The following is a 21,022-nucleotide window of genomic DNA, read 5'->3' as shown; positions in this document are numbered from 1 at the left end:
CATGTAAACTTTTGAGCACGACTGTACCTGCCATTAGTTACAAAATTCTGGTTCTATGGAGTATAGTAACAAAACGCAACAATAATGTTTTGGAATGTTATATTACCTTCGACTTTCAGTCTCTCTGAAAATTCTAGATACAGGCCAGAGAGTTCTGGGAAGGCAGAGGCTAACATCTGGAAAGAAACATCTTTGTACTGCAGCACCTCCACTCCACTGAAACAGAAACTGGCACTTTCAGGTCTAAAGTTATTTATTCTCATATTAGACACTGAGGAAGGTAACGATGGTAACAATGATGAGATTAAACTGACAAACAATCAATTATTTGCATGTGGACAGTTTAAAATATTACATACGCAAGTTTATTATAGCAAGTTAATAAAAGACTTAGGTCTTACTTGAGAATGGAACTCTTAGTCTCGCTGATGTTAACATCTCCCAGTTTGTCCTTCCAGCGAGAGGCAGAGAGATGTATGGACTTCAGGGCAGATAAAGCATCATTCAAACTCACTTGAACCCGAAGAGCTTCATTATAGCGCTGCTCAGACACGCAGCCCAATTCCTCAAAACCTGTAAATAATAAACAGAGGCATAATATGGTAACAAACTGAAATACCAGCCATATATCATGACAGAGCAGTGTATTGGTTATACATTTGAGTTTGGCCTGACAATAGTAACAAACCAGTTTATTGTCTATCTATCTATTAGCAGACGTTTTTGAGTCATTAACCCTTCTTGTGTGTGGAACTATATGCCACAGATACAGGGTATGACATTGTGATGTATGAGGATGTGTCCTAGCCTCACTACTAATTAAAAAATTTCAAACTAACAACAGTGGCCTGGGCTTCTTATTAAAAGTTACTGAAGTAACAAGGAGTCAGCAAGATTGTGTGATTACTTTTAAACAGAAGTTCAACAAACAAGAAATCAACATCGGTTAACTTATATTTTATATACAGTATTAGTAGTTACTTTGCTCTGTCAATGAAAATAGTTCCAAACAAAGAAGACAGCTGAACCAATGCTGGAACCACTGTGGTATTTAATTCCTGAACAAATCGGTTCAGTGAATGATTCAAATGATTCCCTCATAACATATCTTTATGATGATTTAACCAGAAGGAAGAGACACTGTAAAACCCCCACCACTAATGTTCAGACAGTCTGACTGGAACAAACACAGACAAGCAGAGTGATACAAACAGTGAAAAGTTCCAGTGGTGTTGGACTGTTATATCAGCACTCTTGGAATGCTGCTCAATAAGATCTGATAACTAAATATTCACTAAAATTACAGTAAAGACATTTATAATGTTACAAAAGATTTTTATTTAAAATGCTGTTCTTTTGACATTTCTATTCATCAAAGAATCATGAAAAAAAATGTACAAATTAGTTTTTAAAGGAACAAAGGAAATTAATACTTTTACTCAGCAAGGAGTCATACAATGGATCAAAAGTGACAGTGAAGTCATTTATAATGTTACAAAAGATTTGTTTTTCAAATAAATGCTGTTATTTTGAATGCTCTATTCATCAGTAACCTAAAATACAATATTTTTAAACCAAAAAAAAATATTCATACCTTTTTCCTTTTTGTTCAGCTTTTTATTGTAAAATATGTAAAGTCACAGCTTTGTGTAAAAATATTCCCTTGTACCTTTCAAATCTTACGGTACCTCTGAGAGTGAGTCGTAGGTCAGCATTGTCTGGTCTGAGGGCGGTTCTGAACTCAGCCCTGCTTGTGAACATACGGTATGGCTCTGTCACTCCACGACCAATCAGATCATCAATTAGAACTCCGATGTAGCTCTGAGTGCGTGAGAGGGACACCGGGGGCTTAGAGAGAGATGTCCGACCTGCATTGACCCCAGCCCACAAACCCTTAACAGAGAACAGAATAAGCAAACATAAGACAGAAGGCAAGGCAATTTATTTATAAAGCAAAATTAAAAACAACAGTTAGTTGACCAATGTGCTGTACACTTTTTAAACATATCCACACACACACAAAAAAAAACTAGAAAATAACACTACCATTCAAATGTGTGGAAACATTTTATGTTAGATATAAAAAAATTTAATAAAAAGTATACTTAATAAATTTGCATTAATTTAGGATGCATTAAGTGATCAAAAATGTTTGTGAAGACATTTGTAATGTTGTAAAAGACCATTTAAATTTTAAATAAATGCTCAAACATTCATGCAGTCCTTTTTTTCTTTGTTTAAGATACTGATTTTCACATCATGCTTTCTTCCCATAGGTGTTATCGGTTTGTAGGACAACTGTTACAGACCTTGTGATCAAACTGTTCCCACATCAGCTCAATATTTAAAGCTAGCAACCATCTGCTATAGTATCGCAATATACAGTACACTATAGAATCCCAGAGAAACAGCTCCATTCATTCTCTGATATAGGAGAGGAAGTTTGTCTAAACTTGTAAAATTGTACTCTTTTAAAAAGGCATCGGAAATAAGTGCAATATAGTTTTGTCAAAAATATAGATTTTTCGATGCATGCTGATTCTGAAATATCTGAAACGCTTCCAATACTCATTTTCCACATAATAGATACACAACACCAGCTGCACTTTCTTGCTCTCCCATCTCTCCGACAGCAAGTTGACAAACAAACCCGCCTCCCCTTACTCACTCATTTCATTTGCTCCGGATCAATATTGTTGGTGTTACAGGGCTTGAATTTCTGCTTGGGATTGCACATATTGCACATAATTTAACTCATTCCCACAGATTTTGTGCTCACACCCAAAGTATGCGCACATAAAGCCACCTCTCAGCCTGCTAAATTTAGGTTTTCTTGCCGCTTATTCCACTTAAACAGTCAAATACACTAAATAATGTAAAAATGCCAGTATTGGCGAGTATTCACATAAACAAAGTCAGTTATGTTTTAAATGAATGTAAACAGTTGAGAATGAAAATGCATGTGCAACAGTAAAATGGATTTGTGTGTCAGGTCTTAAAGTGACAGCAGCCTACTATACCTGCTGCCAAATTATGAGATAATATTAAACATATCTATATGGTAGTATTCCCCTAATTCATGTCTCCACCTAAATCTGAGATGTATTAGTTCAGAAAAAGACTGAGTTGTAGTGGAGCCTAGAAATCACACAGTAGCTACGTTTACATGGGCACTTTTTGTTTCAATCGGAATAAATTAATTCCGATTGATGAATCCGAACGTAGTGTTTACATGAACGTTAAATAAAGTGATCAGGATGCACGCTGTAACAAGCTTAAAATCAGAATAGATTTTTTGACAAACGCACACTGCATGAATATAGTTTCCCACTGTTTGAGCATACTAACCATTCTTCTATATTGCTCTATTCTTTGTTTTAAAGAGCATAGTTAATATTTATCTATTTCGGGTCTGACGAGCACATGAACCATTACATGCCGTGCTGCTTATATTTATCAAGCAGTAAAGACGCCCCTTCCCGTGCCCAAAACAAGGCAAAACAAACAGCAGCCACATTTTACAGTTGTTTAGTTGTTTACATTACAATATAAAGCACATAACTTTACAATAATAATGAATGTTGTCTCTCTGGTGAATGAGACGAGGTAATTTGAAAGCATTGCATTGCACCATTCACCAATGCCATCTCGAGAGCAGTGGGTGATTTTCCCTTTGTCTTTTGTTGTTTGATTAACATTAAAGACACAAAATGACAGCAGCCTGATGTACCTGTTGTACTGTAGCCTAATATAAGACCTAATGGACGGATCCAATATATTAAGACACATCCTAACTGTTTATGTTCACTTAAGATATAACCGACTGTTATGAGGATACTTGCCAAGATGGACATTTTGACAGTATTTTTGACATTAATTAATTATTAGCTCTAACCCCCAGCAGTTCTTTCACGAGCTGCAGTTTGGGGAACCCTGCCATAATATGTTTAATGCATTTTATGATGTTAATAAATAATGAAATATACTTTCTCTTTGTTTTTTATAGAAGCAATCTTAAAGGGGTCATATAATGGTACATGCACTTTTACAAGTTGATTGTACTGAAATGTGTGTTGGCAGTGCCTGTACACAACCATCATAAAATGATAAAAATCCATCCAGTGTTTTCTTTTTAATCTCCTTATATGTTTTCCCCTCTCTCAAATCAAGCCGTTCGACCTAGTGACGTCACACGGTCGGACGCCCCTCCCACGATTGTTGATTGACAGCAGCGTTTCAACACAGACCCGCCCTCGCTCGTGAGCGAGCTGTCTGTTGTCCACGCGTCATTGTTGATACGCTGGAGCACTGTCTATGAGCAGAATGGCGTCTAAGCGATTGTGGTGTTCTGTTCTTGGGTGTAAAAAGGAACACAGCAGTCATTTTGATGTTCCTAAATCCGAACCGCTGAAGACGCAGTGGCTGAGTTTTGTTTTCAATGGGAATATTCCCCACGATCAACGTCAATGCTTTCATGTTTGCGCGAATCATTTCACACACCAGACTGCTTTACAAAGGAGGGTCAGTATAAAGCTGGTTTTGCTAAGAAGCTGCTCCTGAAAAAAGGATCAGAACCAACTATTCATGTTCCTGCTGCACCTCCAGAAAAAGAAGTGAGTGTAACGTTTTATGAACCTTTATATTAATACTTATATTAATCTTTGCAAATCGCTAGCACACTTCACGATGAATGCAGCTATTTTTACACTCAGGGTACATTACGGCATGTTTTCTATGTACGACGTTCTCAATATAATTCATAATCCCACGTTTATAACGTTATAGTTATTGTGTTATTATTACAAACGGTGTAAGCACAGAACAGAGGGGCGGGGTGAGCAAAGCTCATTATCATGTAAAGACACATGCACTTAAACGGCGTGCTGAAAACAGAGTTGTTTTTGACCAGGTAAAATGAGTGTTTTCTTACAATACTAATGAGAATTTTTAATTAAAGTATATTACAAACTTTTAATTTAGACCCTGAAGAATCATATTAACTTGTACAAAAATGGCATTACATGACCCCTTTAAATTAATCAAACATTTAGATTAGAAACATTAGAGTACAAAATGTGTAATCACATATAATATATCTAACTACAATTTTCGTCATGTAACCAATCAGTAACAGACAACAATTTAAAAGTAATCTACCCATCACCGATTACAACACACTGTAAGTGTATAAGCACCATTTGGTGTTTGGACCTTTTGGACCTGAAAATTGTAATGCGTGACATCAGACTTAACAAACGGACAGCGTCTTTCTTTTCTCATGCCTGGTACACGCAAGACTAATGAGACATGGAATGTTGACGGTGTCAAGCTGAGTAGTCACTCCACGAATAATGTTGTTTTTTCTTATCTGTCAGTTCTTTTGTCATAAATTATTAAAAAAAAAGTTATACTAAACATTTAATTACAATCTTTCTATGAAGCAGTTTATAATGGCAGCTAACTTTGCTAGCTAAGTTTGTTTCATTTATCTGCAAGAGCTGCTTATGTCAGAGAGAGAATTTCTGGAAATCAGTCAAAAAGGACATAGAATGTTAATATTGATGCTATTTAATTACAATGGCAATTCCATCAATGCTGAATTTCTTTCAAAAACATAAAAATGTCTTAGCATTTCCAAGCTTTTATGTGGTAGTTAAGAAGCACAAGAAGAAATACTGAAAGGTGAAGTCACTTAGTAACTAGCAACAGCAAAAACAAAAAACAAAAATCACAAATGGGCTTCTCAAAACACTTCCCACCTGTCATTGGTCATACTGATGGTCTGCCTTTAACTACCCCACTGTTTGAGCTAGAAGTTGTTCAACGTTAAAAGCTGTTGTTCTGAAAACGTCAGTGTTTAAACTCTTCAGTAAGTCAACTTATCAGTGCAGTGGATTACTTGATTCTACACATAGACCTCGGTACTACGACAGAGAGATTCATGTCATCAATGAACACACCGGAGAATAACGCAAATCACAAAATTCATCAACGAGAACTGACAAAGAACAACAAATAAGTAACTATAGAAACAATCGAGGATTGAATCAGTAACCGATGAAATTAAACTAAACAGAGCAGGGAAAAAGAACAGAATGTTAAAATAAGGGTTCACATAACAGAACATAAACCTGACAATAAGCTTGTTGGGCTATTGTTATATGTCTAACAGTTAGTTCTGATCTTCGAATCTGACTGAACAAGAGGTTTTCTAAGACTGCTGATATTTTACCAGTAATTGTCTCTAAGCGTTCTAGACAGGCTGTCCCGTCAGTCAATGCAGGTTACATTATTACACCACTAGGTGGGGGCAAGGGACTGTATTTTAGTGAGTCATTAAACGGTTCATTCAACTAATATGCTCATAAACACTGATTCAACAAGATTTCATTTTGAGCGCCACTTTAGATGGCTCAATCGACCAGCAATGTGTAGCCTGGGTAACGCTGAAGCTGATGCTTTACTTCATCGAGATCCAATGCATTTACCAGCCCTGACTCCATTCATGGGAAATGGATATAAGACTTGACCCTAAGTAGGAGACGCAGGTAATCGCACGCGCTCAGTCCATCTCTGTCTCTCTCACTCGCTATCTGTTTAGGCTTGTTTAGTGCAAATCTGTATAAATCACAATGGAACACAGTCTTTAGTAAAAAAGAGCCATTTGGCAGGAAAAAAATACATTCTTCACTCTTGTTATCATTAACTTATTTAACATTAAATATGAATGCATGAAATGTAAAACATGAAGGGTATAGCCTTATGAATTTTTTTGAAATGTGAACATCGAGGATTCGCGATTGCGGCAGTTGCTTGCATTCCTCTGTAGTTGGCTTGTCAGTAGTTGGCTTGTCAGTAGTTGGCTTGTCAGTATTACAATATTGCAGTTATCACAATATCCCTACCTGTGCAGCTGCCTCCTCATAGCCTGTGGTTCCATTTATCTGCCCAGCCAGGAAGAGACCCTGAGTGCTCTTTACCTGCAGCCACGGGAAGAGTTGTGTTGGACAGACAAAGTCATACTGCACTCCATAACCTGGAGCAAAACATTAAGACAACTTATGAGTTTTCTGTATAGTCCATTGCAGATCAACACTGAGCATTACCCATTTAATATTTACCCACCCCTAACTGCCCCATTGTTTACTGTCTTAGTGGGCAGTTCTTTGACAGAGTAATCTGCAAAGCGGCCTAGTGGAGATATTCAAAAGTCTGGCAACGTGACAGTCCAACGTAACATGATCCAAGGTCTGTGTCTCTAAAATGTTCCAAATTAATAACCTGAATTAATTAACGAATTAATAGTCAATAATAAATTACACATCTACAATAAGCATATCCAACCTTACCCAGATACATCCAGTACACTCATGTTAAGCGGTATGTACAATGTAGCAAATCTCAACTGCTTGATTGTTATATCATAAAAAATTTTAACTACACGGTATTATCTCCCAGCAATATTAAAAGTTGGATATATAGTAATTACTACTTTACCTGCATACATACAGTATGCTCATAAAAAGCAATACTATATATATATATATATATATATATATATATATATATATATATATACATACACACACACACACACACACACACACACACACACACAACATAGCAAATCCTGGCTGTTTGATTGTTTATATCGTCTCAAAATGTAAACCATATTATCGCACAGCTCTATATATAATGTTGGATATATTATATCCGCATACAGACAATGCACTCATGTAAAACTATATATACTGTCATGGCATGCAATCATTTGTCATTTCTTAGCACCATCTTGTGGCAGTTTGGTGTAACAACAAAGACTGAAGATGACTACGAGCTGTTTTCTTAGTGGTTGGTATAGATCATGTGACTCTTGGGTTAGAGGTTAACCAGGAAATTACTGCAGTGTTTCAGTCAGGGGGGCAGGGTTTCATAAAATATTGAAGCTTCCCCGGGCGCCGCCATTGATTAGCGGACCATCACCTGCTGTTAGCATTCCATTGACTCCCATTCATTTTGGCGTCACTTTGACAGCGAATAACTTCACATCTGAGGTGTTTAAAGTCTCCATTTGTCCATTATTTATTTCTAAAGAAACACGAAAATGTATAAAACAGGGTTCCTGCAGGTTTCAGTTAGTCAAATTTAAGACCTTTTTAAGACATTTTAAGACCATAAAGATTGAAATTTAAGACCTACACGACGCATTGCCAAAAAATATTCAAATCAAATAATTCATTTTATTTCAATGAATTCAGTAATTGAAAAAGCATTAACTTAATTTACAGATAAAACAATCACATTAGTAACCTTCCAGACCCAACAACGCGTGTCAGAGAAAAGAACAGAATCAGATATAATTTTTTTATAAAAAAATTGTACTTTGCATATTATAGGCCTATACTGTAAAAAACACATAATTAGTTGATTTTAGTTGATCATAGTTGATCATAACTAGAGATGAAATGGCATGAACATTTCATTTAATTATTATAGTGCCAAAAATTATCACTGTTATCACAGAATCCTGTTCAAAAAGTACTAATACAACACAATGAAATCAATTCACCAAGTTTTATGTCGAAAAACAGCAAATAACAAATAAAATTAGCATCAATACGCACTAACATAAACATTAAAATAATACGATTAAAAATGATAGCCAGATTTTAAAAGTGTCTTGAAACATGTTATATACTACAAGTTCAAATAAAGTTGACAAAAAAGGTTTTTATAAAAAGATAAACCTCACATATTTCAGACTTTAATTTATCTTTTTTGACTCATTCTTTTTATAAAAAATGATTTAGTGACATTTACAATACACTTTAGCTTATCTTTTATTATTAATAGTAAAATTCGGTCCGATTTTCCCGTGGCGTCTGTCGTTGCTATGCAACTCCACAATGATAAAAAAGTTTTAGTGGCTAATGGATTTCCACCGCCGAAAAACGCTTGCTGTAGCTCTGTTACAAGATTTATTTACGGAGAAGAGAAAAACACCCGTAGTGTTTGGGTGCACCCGCATCCTTCATGTCTTTTTTCATGTCGCTGCGCCTGGAAAAAAAAAAAGAGCGCGTCGCTTCAATTATAAGCGCGCTTACCGCGGCCTACATTTGAATGAACTTGAGCGCGAAAAAGACGCGATATGTGAACTGCCTCTTGGCGAGCGACTTCAATATTTTTTTGCTACTTTGTAATAACTTTATGCGGCCAGAGTTTCTGAAAATGAACAAGGGTAAAATCTTTTTTAAGACCTGACTAAATGAAATTTAAGACCGCGGATGAAAATCTGGCTGTTTTTAAGACGTTTTAAGGCCTTAAATTTAAAGTTCAGAATTTAAGACATTTTAAGACTTTTTAAGACCCCGCGGGAACCCTGTAAAAGGCTCCATTACCTTGTATCTTACGTTATGGCCCCGTAGATGCAGTTTTTGTAAAAATAGGCTAACGATTGCGTCATAACCACACGACTCTCTGTCGCACAGTAGAGAGATTACCGTATGGACAGGAGGAGAAGCTCGCGCGCAATCGGGGGGACGTGGAGGCAAAATGACAAAATAATTAATCAGAATACTTAGCAAAAGTTTCTCCTGCTCCTAGCTCATGGACACCTCCTACTCACACTCTCCGTCTCTGCAAGTTTCGGAAGGGAATGATTCAGATTTCTGTTGGCACAGCTACTAGAAGACAGACGGGTTGCTCACGTCACATCTACGTCGTCAAGCTCAGTTTGAGTCTGCGCAGTACGCTCGACCATCAGGAAGTGAGTGCTTCTAATTGACTTCACTTGTCTCCGTTGAATCCAATGGGGTCGCTGTGTCCAGTTTATATACTGTCTATAGTTTCAGTGGGCATTCACTAAATTCCAGGGGTTTCATTACCGCAACGTAAAATGGGCATTTTTTCGAGTTGTGGGGAAGACGCCCCTTTTACAAAAAAGTATTTTCTGGAAAAAATTGTTTTTCTGAAACAATGCACGTATTGTGAAAAGTATTGTACAAATACATTTTATTTGGCTTGATTATAAATATACCTGGAGTGCAAATCTTTGCACGTTGCAGCCCAGGAATCTCTCTGATGAGGCAGAGCTGCTTCTCAGGGGGCATCGTCATAGACAAACCCTGAGGGTACATGAGGTCAGAGGTCAGACCCTCCGGTTCCAGCCATACCTGGTGCTGGCGCCCTGGAAACCGAAGCACCTTCGACTCAATGGAGGGGCAGTACCTGTGAGAAATGGAGTCAGATTCATCATTTGATGCAAGCATTTACTCTTAATAATGCACCATTCTCATCTTGTTAAAATTAGTATAATACAAATACTTAATCAGTATATTAATTCACCATAAATGCTCTTCTAATGACAAAACAGAGCTAAGAAAGTGCACCAGGCAACACTGGCTGAGCTAAAATGGTATATAAACTAATATGTGTGTGATACTGTACCTAGCTACCTTTGAATGCTGAGGCCACTGCCATTTTGCTTTTTATATGTTACAATAATAGGAGAGTGGTAGAGGTATAAGCTTTCATACGATTTGAAGTTTCCTTGAATTCATGAGGACGTGAACAGCTTTACTAGTCAGAAATTCATTATTATGGTAATTCAGAAAAAGACGTGAACCCCCACCTTAAGCCAGTGGAAAGTGTTTGTGTGGGTGTTCAAACATTACCTGGGTCCTTTAGTGTCTTGCTGTATGTGTGAGTTATGGTGGCTGCTCTCTTTCACCACTCTTTCTACCCCAGGAGTGGTGTAGGTCAGATAACATGGAAGCTGCTCTTCGGGCTACACAGAAAATTAGCAACATGGCAGTTTAACTAATCCAAACTATGATGACAGAGATCAGTACCATATTTTTCAAGGCACATCATATGACAGCTTTGTGTGAGGAACCAAGGGGTTGCAAGGTTGAAAATTGCCAGGCATTCAGAAGTAGCCATGACAAAATAAACATTTTCTAACAACATAAATGTTTAATTGTTTTTCTAGTTTTCCAGTCTCCCTTTGACAGTTCAGGATAGTCACAACAAGTAGAAGAGTTTTGTTCTTGTGGTGCCATTAGCCAATCAGTGTTTCCTAAATGCAATTTCCCTGCAGCTCAAGGGCCTAAAACTAACTTTTTGCCACACCTGCCAATGGCATATATATCGGCCATGAATATTTTACAAAAACAGCCAGTTTGATACCAAAATTTTAGTGACCAGTGAAAAATTCACAATTCTCTATTCCAATTTCAATACCACAGCTAAAACTACTTCCCTAAGTAATATAAATTAAAAACATTATTAAAAAGACAAGTAACAATAGTTTTCAGGCAGAGACATTGAATAAAGTAATAAATGTAAAATAACACTGTATAGTCTCTCACTGTATAAATTAAACAGATTTTTTGTGGTTAAAAATGATCCAAAATAAATTTGAGCATGTAAATAACCAGCCAGTGTTCAAAACTATCTGCTTGCCTTAGCTTGATTCAAAACAGAAAGCTTGTAATAATGTTTTTAATTCTAGTGATACTGGTGGATTTCCATGGGAAATTCGGGCATGTCTTTGCGTCATTACGTCACATCTGTACACATAAAGAAGGTGTCTCGGCTAGTAGGCTATATTGCGTGTGAGGATGTTGGAGGTGGAGATTTAAAGCCTTTTCTCACAGCACTTGATATAATTAAATTAATCAATTTGATGGCGGATCCAGAAAGGTTCAAACGACAATCACCAGTGACAACTAGAGATTCACCCGTTGTAAAATGCAAAAGACATTGTTCGGACTTCGGAGTGGCTACAGAAAAAAAAGAGAGACTGCAACCGGGCCCATGCGAAAACAAGGATAAATATCGGAAGGGCATTAAATGTAGTCACGCAATGCTGATGTTGTTAACAAAAGTATAATTTGCACGGTTTGATGTGATATGATAAGCGATCGTTTAGATTTAATCAGCACAATTTACTGCAATGCTTTTTTTCCCCTAGTTGGTCAGAACAAAAGTGGATGTTACTTGTTCAGATGACATTTTCCGGTGAAAATTCTTATGTTGGTCATATTTCCAAAAAGTAGAATCTGTGATTCCAAATGACAGTATCCACACCGGTGCGGCGACTGACAGCCGCACATTCTCCACAAAACATTGGATTCACCCACGGTCCCACGCTGTGCCATGCCAAGGCACAACCCACGTAAAGTTGATAATTCCGCGAATAACTGCAATTGCAGATTTCAAACAGAGATGAAAGACGAAAAACTACTGACTGCAGACTTAACATAAAAAAACAAATTGAGACGGCAATTTTTTAATTATTTATTTTTTACAGAATTTTTATATTCTGTGTGAATATGTCTGTTCAAGTGCAAGAAGACTTGAAACAGAGCTAATATCAGTATTTACCTCACAGGTAGGACATTTATTAATACAACTATGAATGTATTCGTCTGAAACAAGAAAGTCACGTACACCTAGGATGGCTTGAGCGTGAGTAAATCATGGGGTAATTTTCATTTTAAAGTGAACTACTCCTTTAAGGATAGAATATGACTGGTAATTCATACCTTGCAGTGTGTGTGTGTATTCATGAAGCTGAATGGAGTGGGACTTGGGTCAGGCAAACGAATAAGGGTGAGGGAGAAGTCGATCGTATCCTTGATGATACGGGGAGGAGTACCAGTCCTCAGCCGGCCAACCTTCAACCCCAAAACTTCTTTCAAGGTATGAGAGAGACCCGCACAGGAAGGCGGATCAGCCATTCGCCCCCCTGGAGAAGTGTTTTGGCCGATGAAGAGAGCACCAGACAGGAAGGTGCCAGTGGTCAGAACCACAGAGCGGGAATGGATTTCACCACCTCCATGAGCTGCCACAGACAACATTTGGTCAAAACATGAATCCGTCACTCTGTTATTAGGAAGAGTGGAGTGCGTTGAGTATATGATGTTTCTCACCCAAGCGTATTCCGTAAACTTTATGTCTTCCTGGTTTCTCTGGATCAGCCGTAGTAAATAGAAGGTCCTGCACAGAGCCCTCTAGGATGGTCACTCTCTGTGTAGATAAAAGCTCTGACTGAAAAACAGAGAGTCAAGATGGTGTTACTATGAAACCCATAGAAATCTATACCTAGATTTTCTTTGGTTGCTGTTAAGCCACTATCATGGCTGTACCCACCATTGAGGTCTTCCGGTCCTTAGTATTTTTAACCAAGATAACCAAGTTTCTCATGAGCTGCCTCAGCAGTCTACTAGTGCTTGCCAATGTCGAAAGGTTTAAGGTAACCAATCAAAGAAGGCAGGCTTTACTGTTCACCAAGGCTACTGATTGCGAGATAAGATGCAAGTAGCTAAACTAAACATTTCATATTTTATTGTTTTTTAAGAAAATAAATGTTAAATGACTGACAGAAACAATCAGGAAGAGAAACTAATAAAATTGTGTCTCATTTCTCAATTTTGAATTGAAATATACTATAATGTATTTACATGATTCATGTAAAGCTGCTTTGAAACCATCTATATTGTTAAAAGCGCTATATAAGTGAAGGTGACTTGACTTGTTTTGATTTACGAACAAATCATTTTTACAACGTGGCCACGGTTTAGTGAAACGAGGGAATTCATTATTATATTGTATGCATGCACAATTGAATTGAAACGAGGGAACGGTTTAGTAAAACGTACTGGCGTATTAGTAAGTCAAGGGAACTAATTGTTAATTCATGGCCACTATGTACTTTTTTCCCCCCATATGTCATGTGCAGGGCTCCATAGTTTTCAACATATTAGGCATAATAATATTAATGAATGTGCCTATATTGAGAATTAATTTAATAAACTTAGTGACCTAGCTTTCCTGGTAGCCTTCAGTAAATTCACTTGTCTAAGAAAATAATAATTAAAACGTATACAAATAAATATCAGTTGACTCGATGTTTGCTTTCTTCAGTCAAGTCAAGTCACCTTCATTTATATATCACTTTTTACAATACAGATTGTTTCAAAACAACTTTACAGTGATAATAGGAAATTGATGGAACAGAGATTGTTTTGGCTGAACAGCAGCTCTAGAAGAAAGTCATTGTCCAGTTTAAGTAAGTTTTTGATTGATTTATTTCCGTTGTAGAAATCATTAGTTATTAACCGCTTACACAACACCATTTTCAACTGAAAACAGAAAACTTTGAATGCGTTCTGGCCATTCATTTACACGACAATGGTGTTTTGGTGGCCTGAGAACGCAAACTTTGAAATAGGGATCAAAGTGAAAGTTATCATCTCCGTGTAAACTTCAAAAACGTGAATCTGTGAAAACGGTGACGGCATGCACATGCATATTACATCTATGAAATGTATAGTTTTATGAGAATAAAGACTTAAATCTGTTTATCATATAAAGCAATCTTTTCTCTTTAGAAGACATGGATTAAACTGCTCGATTACTTTTACAATGTCTTTATAAATGTTTTGAAGTTTGAAAGTTTGGTTGCATGGAGTTTCAATAGATGGACAAAACTCAACTAATTCGTATTTTCTTTAGTAATGCTGACAGAATGGAACCTGTATAAAGTCTTTATAGCGTTGACGGTCCAGCTGGGTTCTGGGGCCCCACACTGCAGGCCCCTTACTGCGGTTAAGAATAGAGAAATGAACCCCGGCCCAGTCTCCAGCCCGTCCCATGACACCATCCAGAGCGTCAATCTCCTTCACCAGATGACCTTTCCCGACACCTCCCAGCGATGGGTTACACGAGAGCGCCCCTACAAGACAAATGGAGAACTGTGTTTAGAGGTTGTTCTGAATAATATCTCAATAAGGTGCTATAGTAAACCTTTCAACTCACCGATAGTTTGGATTTTCTGTGTGATGAGAAGCGTCTTTGCTCCAACTCTGCTGGCGGCCGCCACTGCTTCGGTTCCAGCATGACCGCCACCCACCACAATGACATCATAATGTTGAGTGTGAATATCAGAGGCCCGAATGGAGCAGGTGGAGAGAGTCTTTGGAAAGCGCAATCTTCTTACCAACATGTGCGATGATTGTCAAGGTGGTACACTGCCTCGGATGGTAAGGATTTTCGATCTGTGATCAAAAAGGGAGGTATAAAAAGCTGCTTTAGTAATCAATATGCTTTTACATCTGTCTACAAAAGCAGCATAGAACACTCTCCAGCTGAAATACTAAATGATTGGTTATTTTAAACAGCAAATCTAATCTCTATCATAAATGTTGCATCTGAAAACCCAGCTGCATTATCCTGCAAAAAAATTTTTATGGAAATTGCACCATAGCAATTTGTACAAATTAAACATGTTTTAATGTTTTTAAATTAAAGATGTTTTAACAAACATTTTACTATAAATACAACCAAAATACCATGGTTAATATAGTTAAACCATGCATAACCACAAATTAACCACGATTTAAAAACCATGGTATTTGTGGTAAAACTGTGGTTATACAAATGGTAATCAATCTGCCAAAAAAGCATGATTATAATAAAACTAAGGTTCGTTTTCATAGGGGATGTAACCAGCGTGAAGTTGGCCCCCCACCCAACGCAAAACATCAGCAAAATAGTCCCAATCGTTTGTGCTGGTTTGTGCCGGTAAACGTTTCGTTGGTGCTGCTTCCATTTTCTTTTTAAATATTAGACTTTGAATTTTAGGCACTGATGTCACCAGCCCCCCCACATGATCCAAATTCACCCAAAGTAGTCTCAATTGTTTGTGCTTCGTTTGTGCTGCTTCAGTTTTAAAATATTAGACAATACATTGAACTGAATGACATTGAACGGCAAGTTATCATAATTACAGAATCATAATTACTACGTGTGATCGACATTCTGATATAGGTCTATGTAGAAATTACAGTTGTGTCAACCAATTAATGAATGTAATGCTCTCATCTGTCGCATAAGACGTTTGTGTGGAAAAAAAACTGGCAAAATAACAACTGGCAAGTGCAAAATATTGTTGTGTCCTCTTTTATTTTATTTATTTCGATTCATCCTTAAAATGCTATTAATTTCACATAAATTCAGCATTTAAATACATTTGTGTTGGATTTGCCGTACCGGTGTTGGTTTTTGAACAGCCCCTAGTAGAGTAACCTATGTAGGCACTTTGTATGCACTTAGGGGCGAGTAATGATGATTATTAACATTTAAATTTCTTTGAATTAGATTTTCTTGAATATTGACCTATTGCCTATTGACCTGCATAACGTTCTCGCTCCCGCTGGCTACAGAGGATATGCTCTGCATTTTGTAAAAAACACACAAAAAAAAACACATTGTGTAAGGTCAGGAGGCAGGCGCATATCCGTGACAGGTCCCGTGGCAGGGGCATTTAACAGTGACGGATCCTCTGGCAGCTGGCCCTAGCGGTGACAGGTTAGGTGACAGGTCGAGCGGCAGCTCCCCTGAGAAGGGTATTCCTGCACAACCGGAGGCTGCAGTTTCAGGACCCCAGTTCTAGGACCCCAGTTTCAGGACCCTAGTTTTTTGTGACACCTACCGAACTGGATCACCAAAAATACTAATTTAAGATGGACGACATGGACACCTATCAGACTGTGAGTACCGATATTCAATTAAGTTTTATTTTATAACGTTTAAACAAAGCAAAGTTTATATAGCCAAAGTGAGAGCTGCTAACTATGAATTAATAATGAATTCCCACGAATTTAGAATTTATGTGCTAGTTTTATTAATTACTACGACGTTCTTAATTCGTGGCCATGATTTAATGAATCCTTGTTGAGTTTTAATGACTATAATAAGTAAATCTAGCCAGCACATTAATTAAACTTAAAAAGATGACAAAAGCATGTTGATGTGTGTAAGATTTACCTGTAGCTTACTGTATTAGTGTGAAACTTGCTTAATACTCATTGTTTTACCATATTAGTTAAGTATAAAATGTATACTTAAGTATGAAGTGCAGTTCATCTGTGGTGTTCTTTTTCCAGAGGTATGCCGAACCATGTACTGTGTTTGTGTGTCCTGCTCCTGCACTTACAAAATGTACTGTATTTACTGCATGCTAGCACTACTCGTGTATGGACCCATGTATAATGGCTTGCTGTTCAGTAGTGGTATAATAGTATATTTATATTAACGTTTTTTCATAGGCCATTATATATGCCCTGGCTGTCCACGGAATGTCTCCTTGCAGGAGGCTGAGCAGGTCTTCCTTTCTGGTCCGGATTATCATTACAGGTCAGAGTAAATTATGAATTATTTTTGCACAATGCCCAGTGCACCCTTTTGTTACTGATATTTATGTTAACACAACAGTGATTGCTCTCTGATAACTATTTCAGAGAAGTGGAAGAATTGAACTGAAAAATTGACAAACAATTGAGGAAAGAAGGGAGACCATTCAACTGGTGGGTATTGCTAGCCTGGGAAAACCCAGACAAACTTCCGGCAAATTTAGATTTTCTCTACAAGTAGTCTGGCAAAGAGCCCATTCAAGCCGATTTCTAATCCGTCCAAATCGAGGCACCAATCAGAAACGTTGAGGCGGGCTTTACACGATGACGATCACTCTGATTGGTTTTAGGTCTATCCAATTGTGCCCAGAGGCATTTGAGCGACGTCCGTTGGTGAAGCGCACCAACTTTTAAATGCATTATTATATTCAAATTGCAAACACATGAGGACAGTCTCCATGAAAGACCCACTGGCAGATGAACATGCTACTACATTTCTCTCTGAAACGGTAGAAAATTTAATTAGATTTAATAGAGGATTTTAACTGTGACAAGATGATTGACAGGGCAGTTTAAATGACAGGATGCATTGCCTACTTTTTTTGCTACACATTCAAAAGTAAATACCTTTTCTTCACAAAAAGAGTACATACTTTTATGGCGTAGTGTAACTAATGCCTAGTTCACATTACACAACTTTAAACGTCGGCAGATCGCTGTGCTGTTTAGACTACATGACTTGCTCTGGAGTCTTGAAGTCGTTGTGGTGTTCACACTATGTGACACTACGTAAATTATCTGCAACAGGGGGTTACACACTACACGAGCTGACAACAACTCTGTCACCCAACGACTTATCCGGTCCCAAAACCACATTTTGTCACGAAAACATGCGCAAGAAGTGGAATGGGAAATGGCGCATTGTCTATTTGAAAATGGACGGCGGGACAAAATTGGCGAAAAAAATTATAATTGTATATATATAATATATATATATATATAAATATATTATATAATATATATATATATATATATATATATATATATATATATATATATTATATATTATATAATATATATATATATATATATATATATATATATATATATATATATATATATATATATATATAAATAATAATTATATATATAATAGGGCTGGGCGATATATCACATGACATTGTTATGCGCATCTCGTCAGTAAAGCCGGTTCCTTGATTAGTAGTAAATCGCCATCACCTGCTTTCAGATGGAGCGGCATTTACTACACAGAGCCGTAGATCACTGACAAGCTGAGCCATATCGCATTAATTATCGCAGGCGATACGTCTGTGATAATTAATGCGATATGGCTCAGCTTGTATATATATATATATATATATATATATATATATATATATATATATATATATATATATATATATATATATACACAGTGAGGAAAATAAGTATTTGAACACCCTGCTATTTTGCAAGTTCTCCCACTTGGAAATCATGGAGGGGTCTGAAATTGTCATCGTAGGTGCATGTCCACTGTGAGAGACATAATCTAAAAAAAAAAATCCAGAAATCACAATATATGATTTTTTAACTATTTATTTGTAAGATACAGCTGCAAATAAGTATTTGAACACCTGTCTATCAGCTAGAATTCTGACCCTCAAAGACCTGTTAGTCTGCCTTTAAAATGTCCACCTCCACTCCATTTATTATCCTAAATTAGATGCACCTTTTTGAGGTCGTTAGCTGCATAAAGACACCTGTCCACCCCATACAATCAGTAAGAATCCGACTACTAACATGGCCAAGACCAAAGAGCTGTCCAAAGACACTAGAGACAAAATTGTACACCTCCACAAGGCTGGAAAGGGCTACGGGGAAATTGCCAAGCAGCTTGGTGAAAAAAGGTCCACTGTTGGAGCAATCATTAGAAAATGGAAGAACCTAAACATGACTGTCAATCTCCCTCGGACTGGGGCTCCATGCAAGATCTCACCTCGTGGGGTCTCAATGATCCTAAGAAAGGTGAGAAATCAGCCCAGAACTACACGGGAGGAGCTGGTCAATGACCTGAAAAGAGCTGGGACCACCATTTCCAAGGTTACTGTTGGTAATACATTAATACGTCATGGTTTGAAATCATGCATGGCACGGAAGGTTCCCCTGCTTAAACCAGCACATGTCAAGGCCCGTCTTAAGTTTGCCAATGACCATTTGGATGATCCAGAGGAGTCATGGGAGAAAGTCATGTGGTCAGATGAGACCAAAATAGAACTTTTTGGTCATAATTCCACTAAACGTGTTTGGAGGAAGAAGAATGATGAGTACCATCCCAAGAACACCATCCCTACTGTGAAGCATGGGGGTGGTAGCATCATGCTTTGGGGGTGTTTTTCTGCACATGGGACAGGGCGACTGCACTGTATTAAGGAGAAGATGACCGGGGCCATGTATTGCGAGATTTTGGGGAACAACCTCCTTCCCTCAGTTAGAGCACTGAAGATGGGTCGAGGCTGGGTCTTCCAACATGACAATGACCCGAAGCACACAGCCAGGATAACCAAGGAGTGGCTCTGTAAGAAGCATATCAAGGTTCTGGCGTGGCCTAGCCAGTCTCCAGACCTAAACCCAATAGAGAATCTTTGGAGGGAGCTCAAACTCCGTGTTTCTCAGCGACAGCCCAGAAACCTGACTGATCTAGAGAAGATCTGTGTGGAGGAGTGGGCCAAAATCCCTCCTGCAGTGTGTGCAAACCTGGTGAAAAACTACAGGAAACGTTTGACCTCTGTAATTGCAAACAAAGGCTACTGTACCAACTATTAACATTGATTTTCTCAGGTGTTCAAATACTTATTTGCAGCTGTATCATACAAATAAATAGTTAAAAAATCATACATTGTGATTTCTGGATTTTTTTTTTTGATTATGTCTCTCACAGTGGACATGCACCTACGATGACAATTTCAGACCCCTCCATGATTTCTAAGTGGGAGAACTTGCAAAATAGCAGGGAGTTCAAATACTTATTTTCCTCACTGTATATATATATATATATATATATATATATATATATATTTATTTGTTTGCGCAATGATCTGTTTAGAACCCCGAAAAAAAAAAGAAGAAAAGAATATGGGTGAAAGGATGGATAAGCACATGCGGGCAGCAGGGATTGTCTGTCAGAGAGAGTTGGAGGTGAGTAAAACATTATAATGAAAAAGCAGCTGCCTGTTGTGGTTTGGCAACGATGGTTACAAATAGTGACTTTGGTAATGTCATAACAAGCTGATCATTGGCTGTTGCTCGTCGCGACACGTGACACCACAGGCTATCGAGTCGGCCGACAGATCCAGATATTTGGCATGCTAGATATTTGTCTGGCGTCGGCGATGTGTCAGCGAGCGTTTTTGATGCGTCGTTAAAGGCAGGGTAGACAGGATTTTTCTAAAAAACGTTTTCCCAAATTTGTTTCAACTGTCTTTATATACCGATACATAATTAAAATGTAAGTACTCTGAAAAAGAGAGTATAAAAATCGAGTGTCTGTAGTCCTCTCAGGACTGCAATAAACACGGCTACTTATTTCCATTCGGAACGAATGAAATGTTTGGCTGGGCGACTGTCACTCTCCCTCGCTACCATGGCTACCACCCCCGCTGCTACAGGAGCTGCCCACATGCGCGCACCCGTTTGACTCGAGGAGGGGAAGAGGCACGGAGAGAGGCACAGAAGCTAGGAAGAATCACAATTATGGCAGAGAAAGAGCAGTCACAATCCCCAGTACCTGCATATACAGTCAGCGAAGGCAAACAAGGCAAAAAAAG

At 37.8% G+C, this 21,022-nt stretch overlaps 1 protein-coding gene across 2 annotated transcripts in view; it reads right to left on the bottom strand.

Moving 5' to 3' along the window:
• mto1 (mitochondrial tRNA translation optimization 1) overlaps positions 1 to 21,022 on the bottom strand; it is a 44,276-nt gene that overhangs the window by 4,956 nt on the left and 18,298 nt on the right. For both annotated transcript variants that reach the window (XM_084435158.1, XM_084435159.1), the window contains exons 2-11: positions 14,824 to 15,062; positions 14,541 to 14,740; positions 12,936 to 13,053; positions 12,549 to 12,847; positions 10,674 to 10,786; positions 10,037 to 10,227; positions 6,906 to 7,036; positions 1,689 to 1,893; positions 402 to 573; positions 107 to 216 (exon numbers count right to left, since the gene is read on the bottom strand). In XM_084435158.1, the coding sequence (XP_084291284.1) occupies positions 107 to 216; positions 402 to 573; positions 1,689 to 1,893; positions 6,906 to 7,036; positions 10,037 to 10,227; positions 10,674 to 10,786; positions 12,549 to 12,847; positions 12,936 to 13,053; positions 14,541 to 14,740; positions 14,824 to 15,010 (1,726 nt within the window). In that variant the 5' untranslated portion in view covers positions 15,011 to 15,062. The remainder of the gene's footprint in view (positions 1 to 106; positions 217 to 401; positions 574 to 1,688; positions 1,894 to 6,905; positions 7,037 to 10,036; positions 10,228 to 10,673; positions 10,787 to 12,548; positions 12,848 to 12,935; positions 13,054 to 14,540; positions 14,741 to 14,823; positions 15,063 to 21,022) is intronic.

The sequence above is a fragment of the Rutilus rutilus genome (assembly GCF_951802725.1).
Source record: "Rutilus rutilus genome assembly, chromosome: 16".
Classification (NCBI taxonomy): domain Eukaryota; kingdom Metazoa; phylum Chordata; class Actinopteri; order Cypriniformes; family Leuciscidae; genus Rutilus; species Rutilus rutilus.
This window is presented reverse-complemented; position numbering and strand designations above follow the sequence as displayed.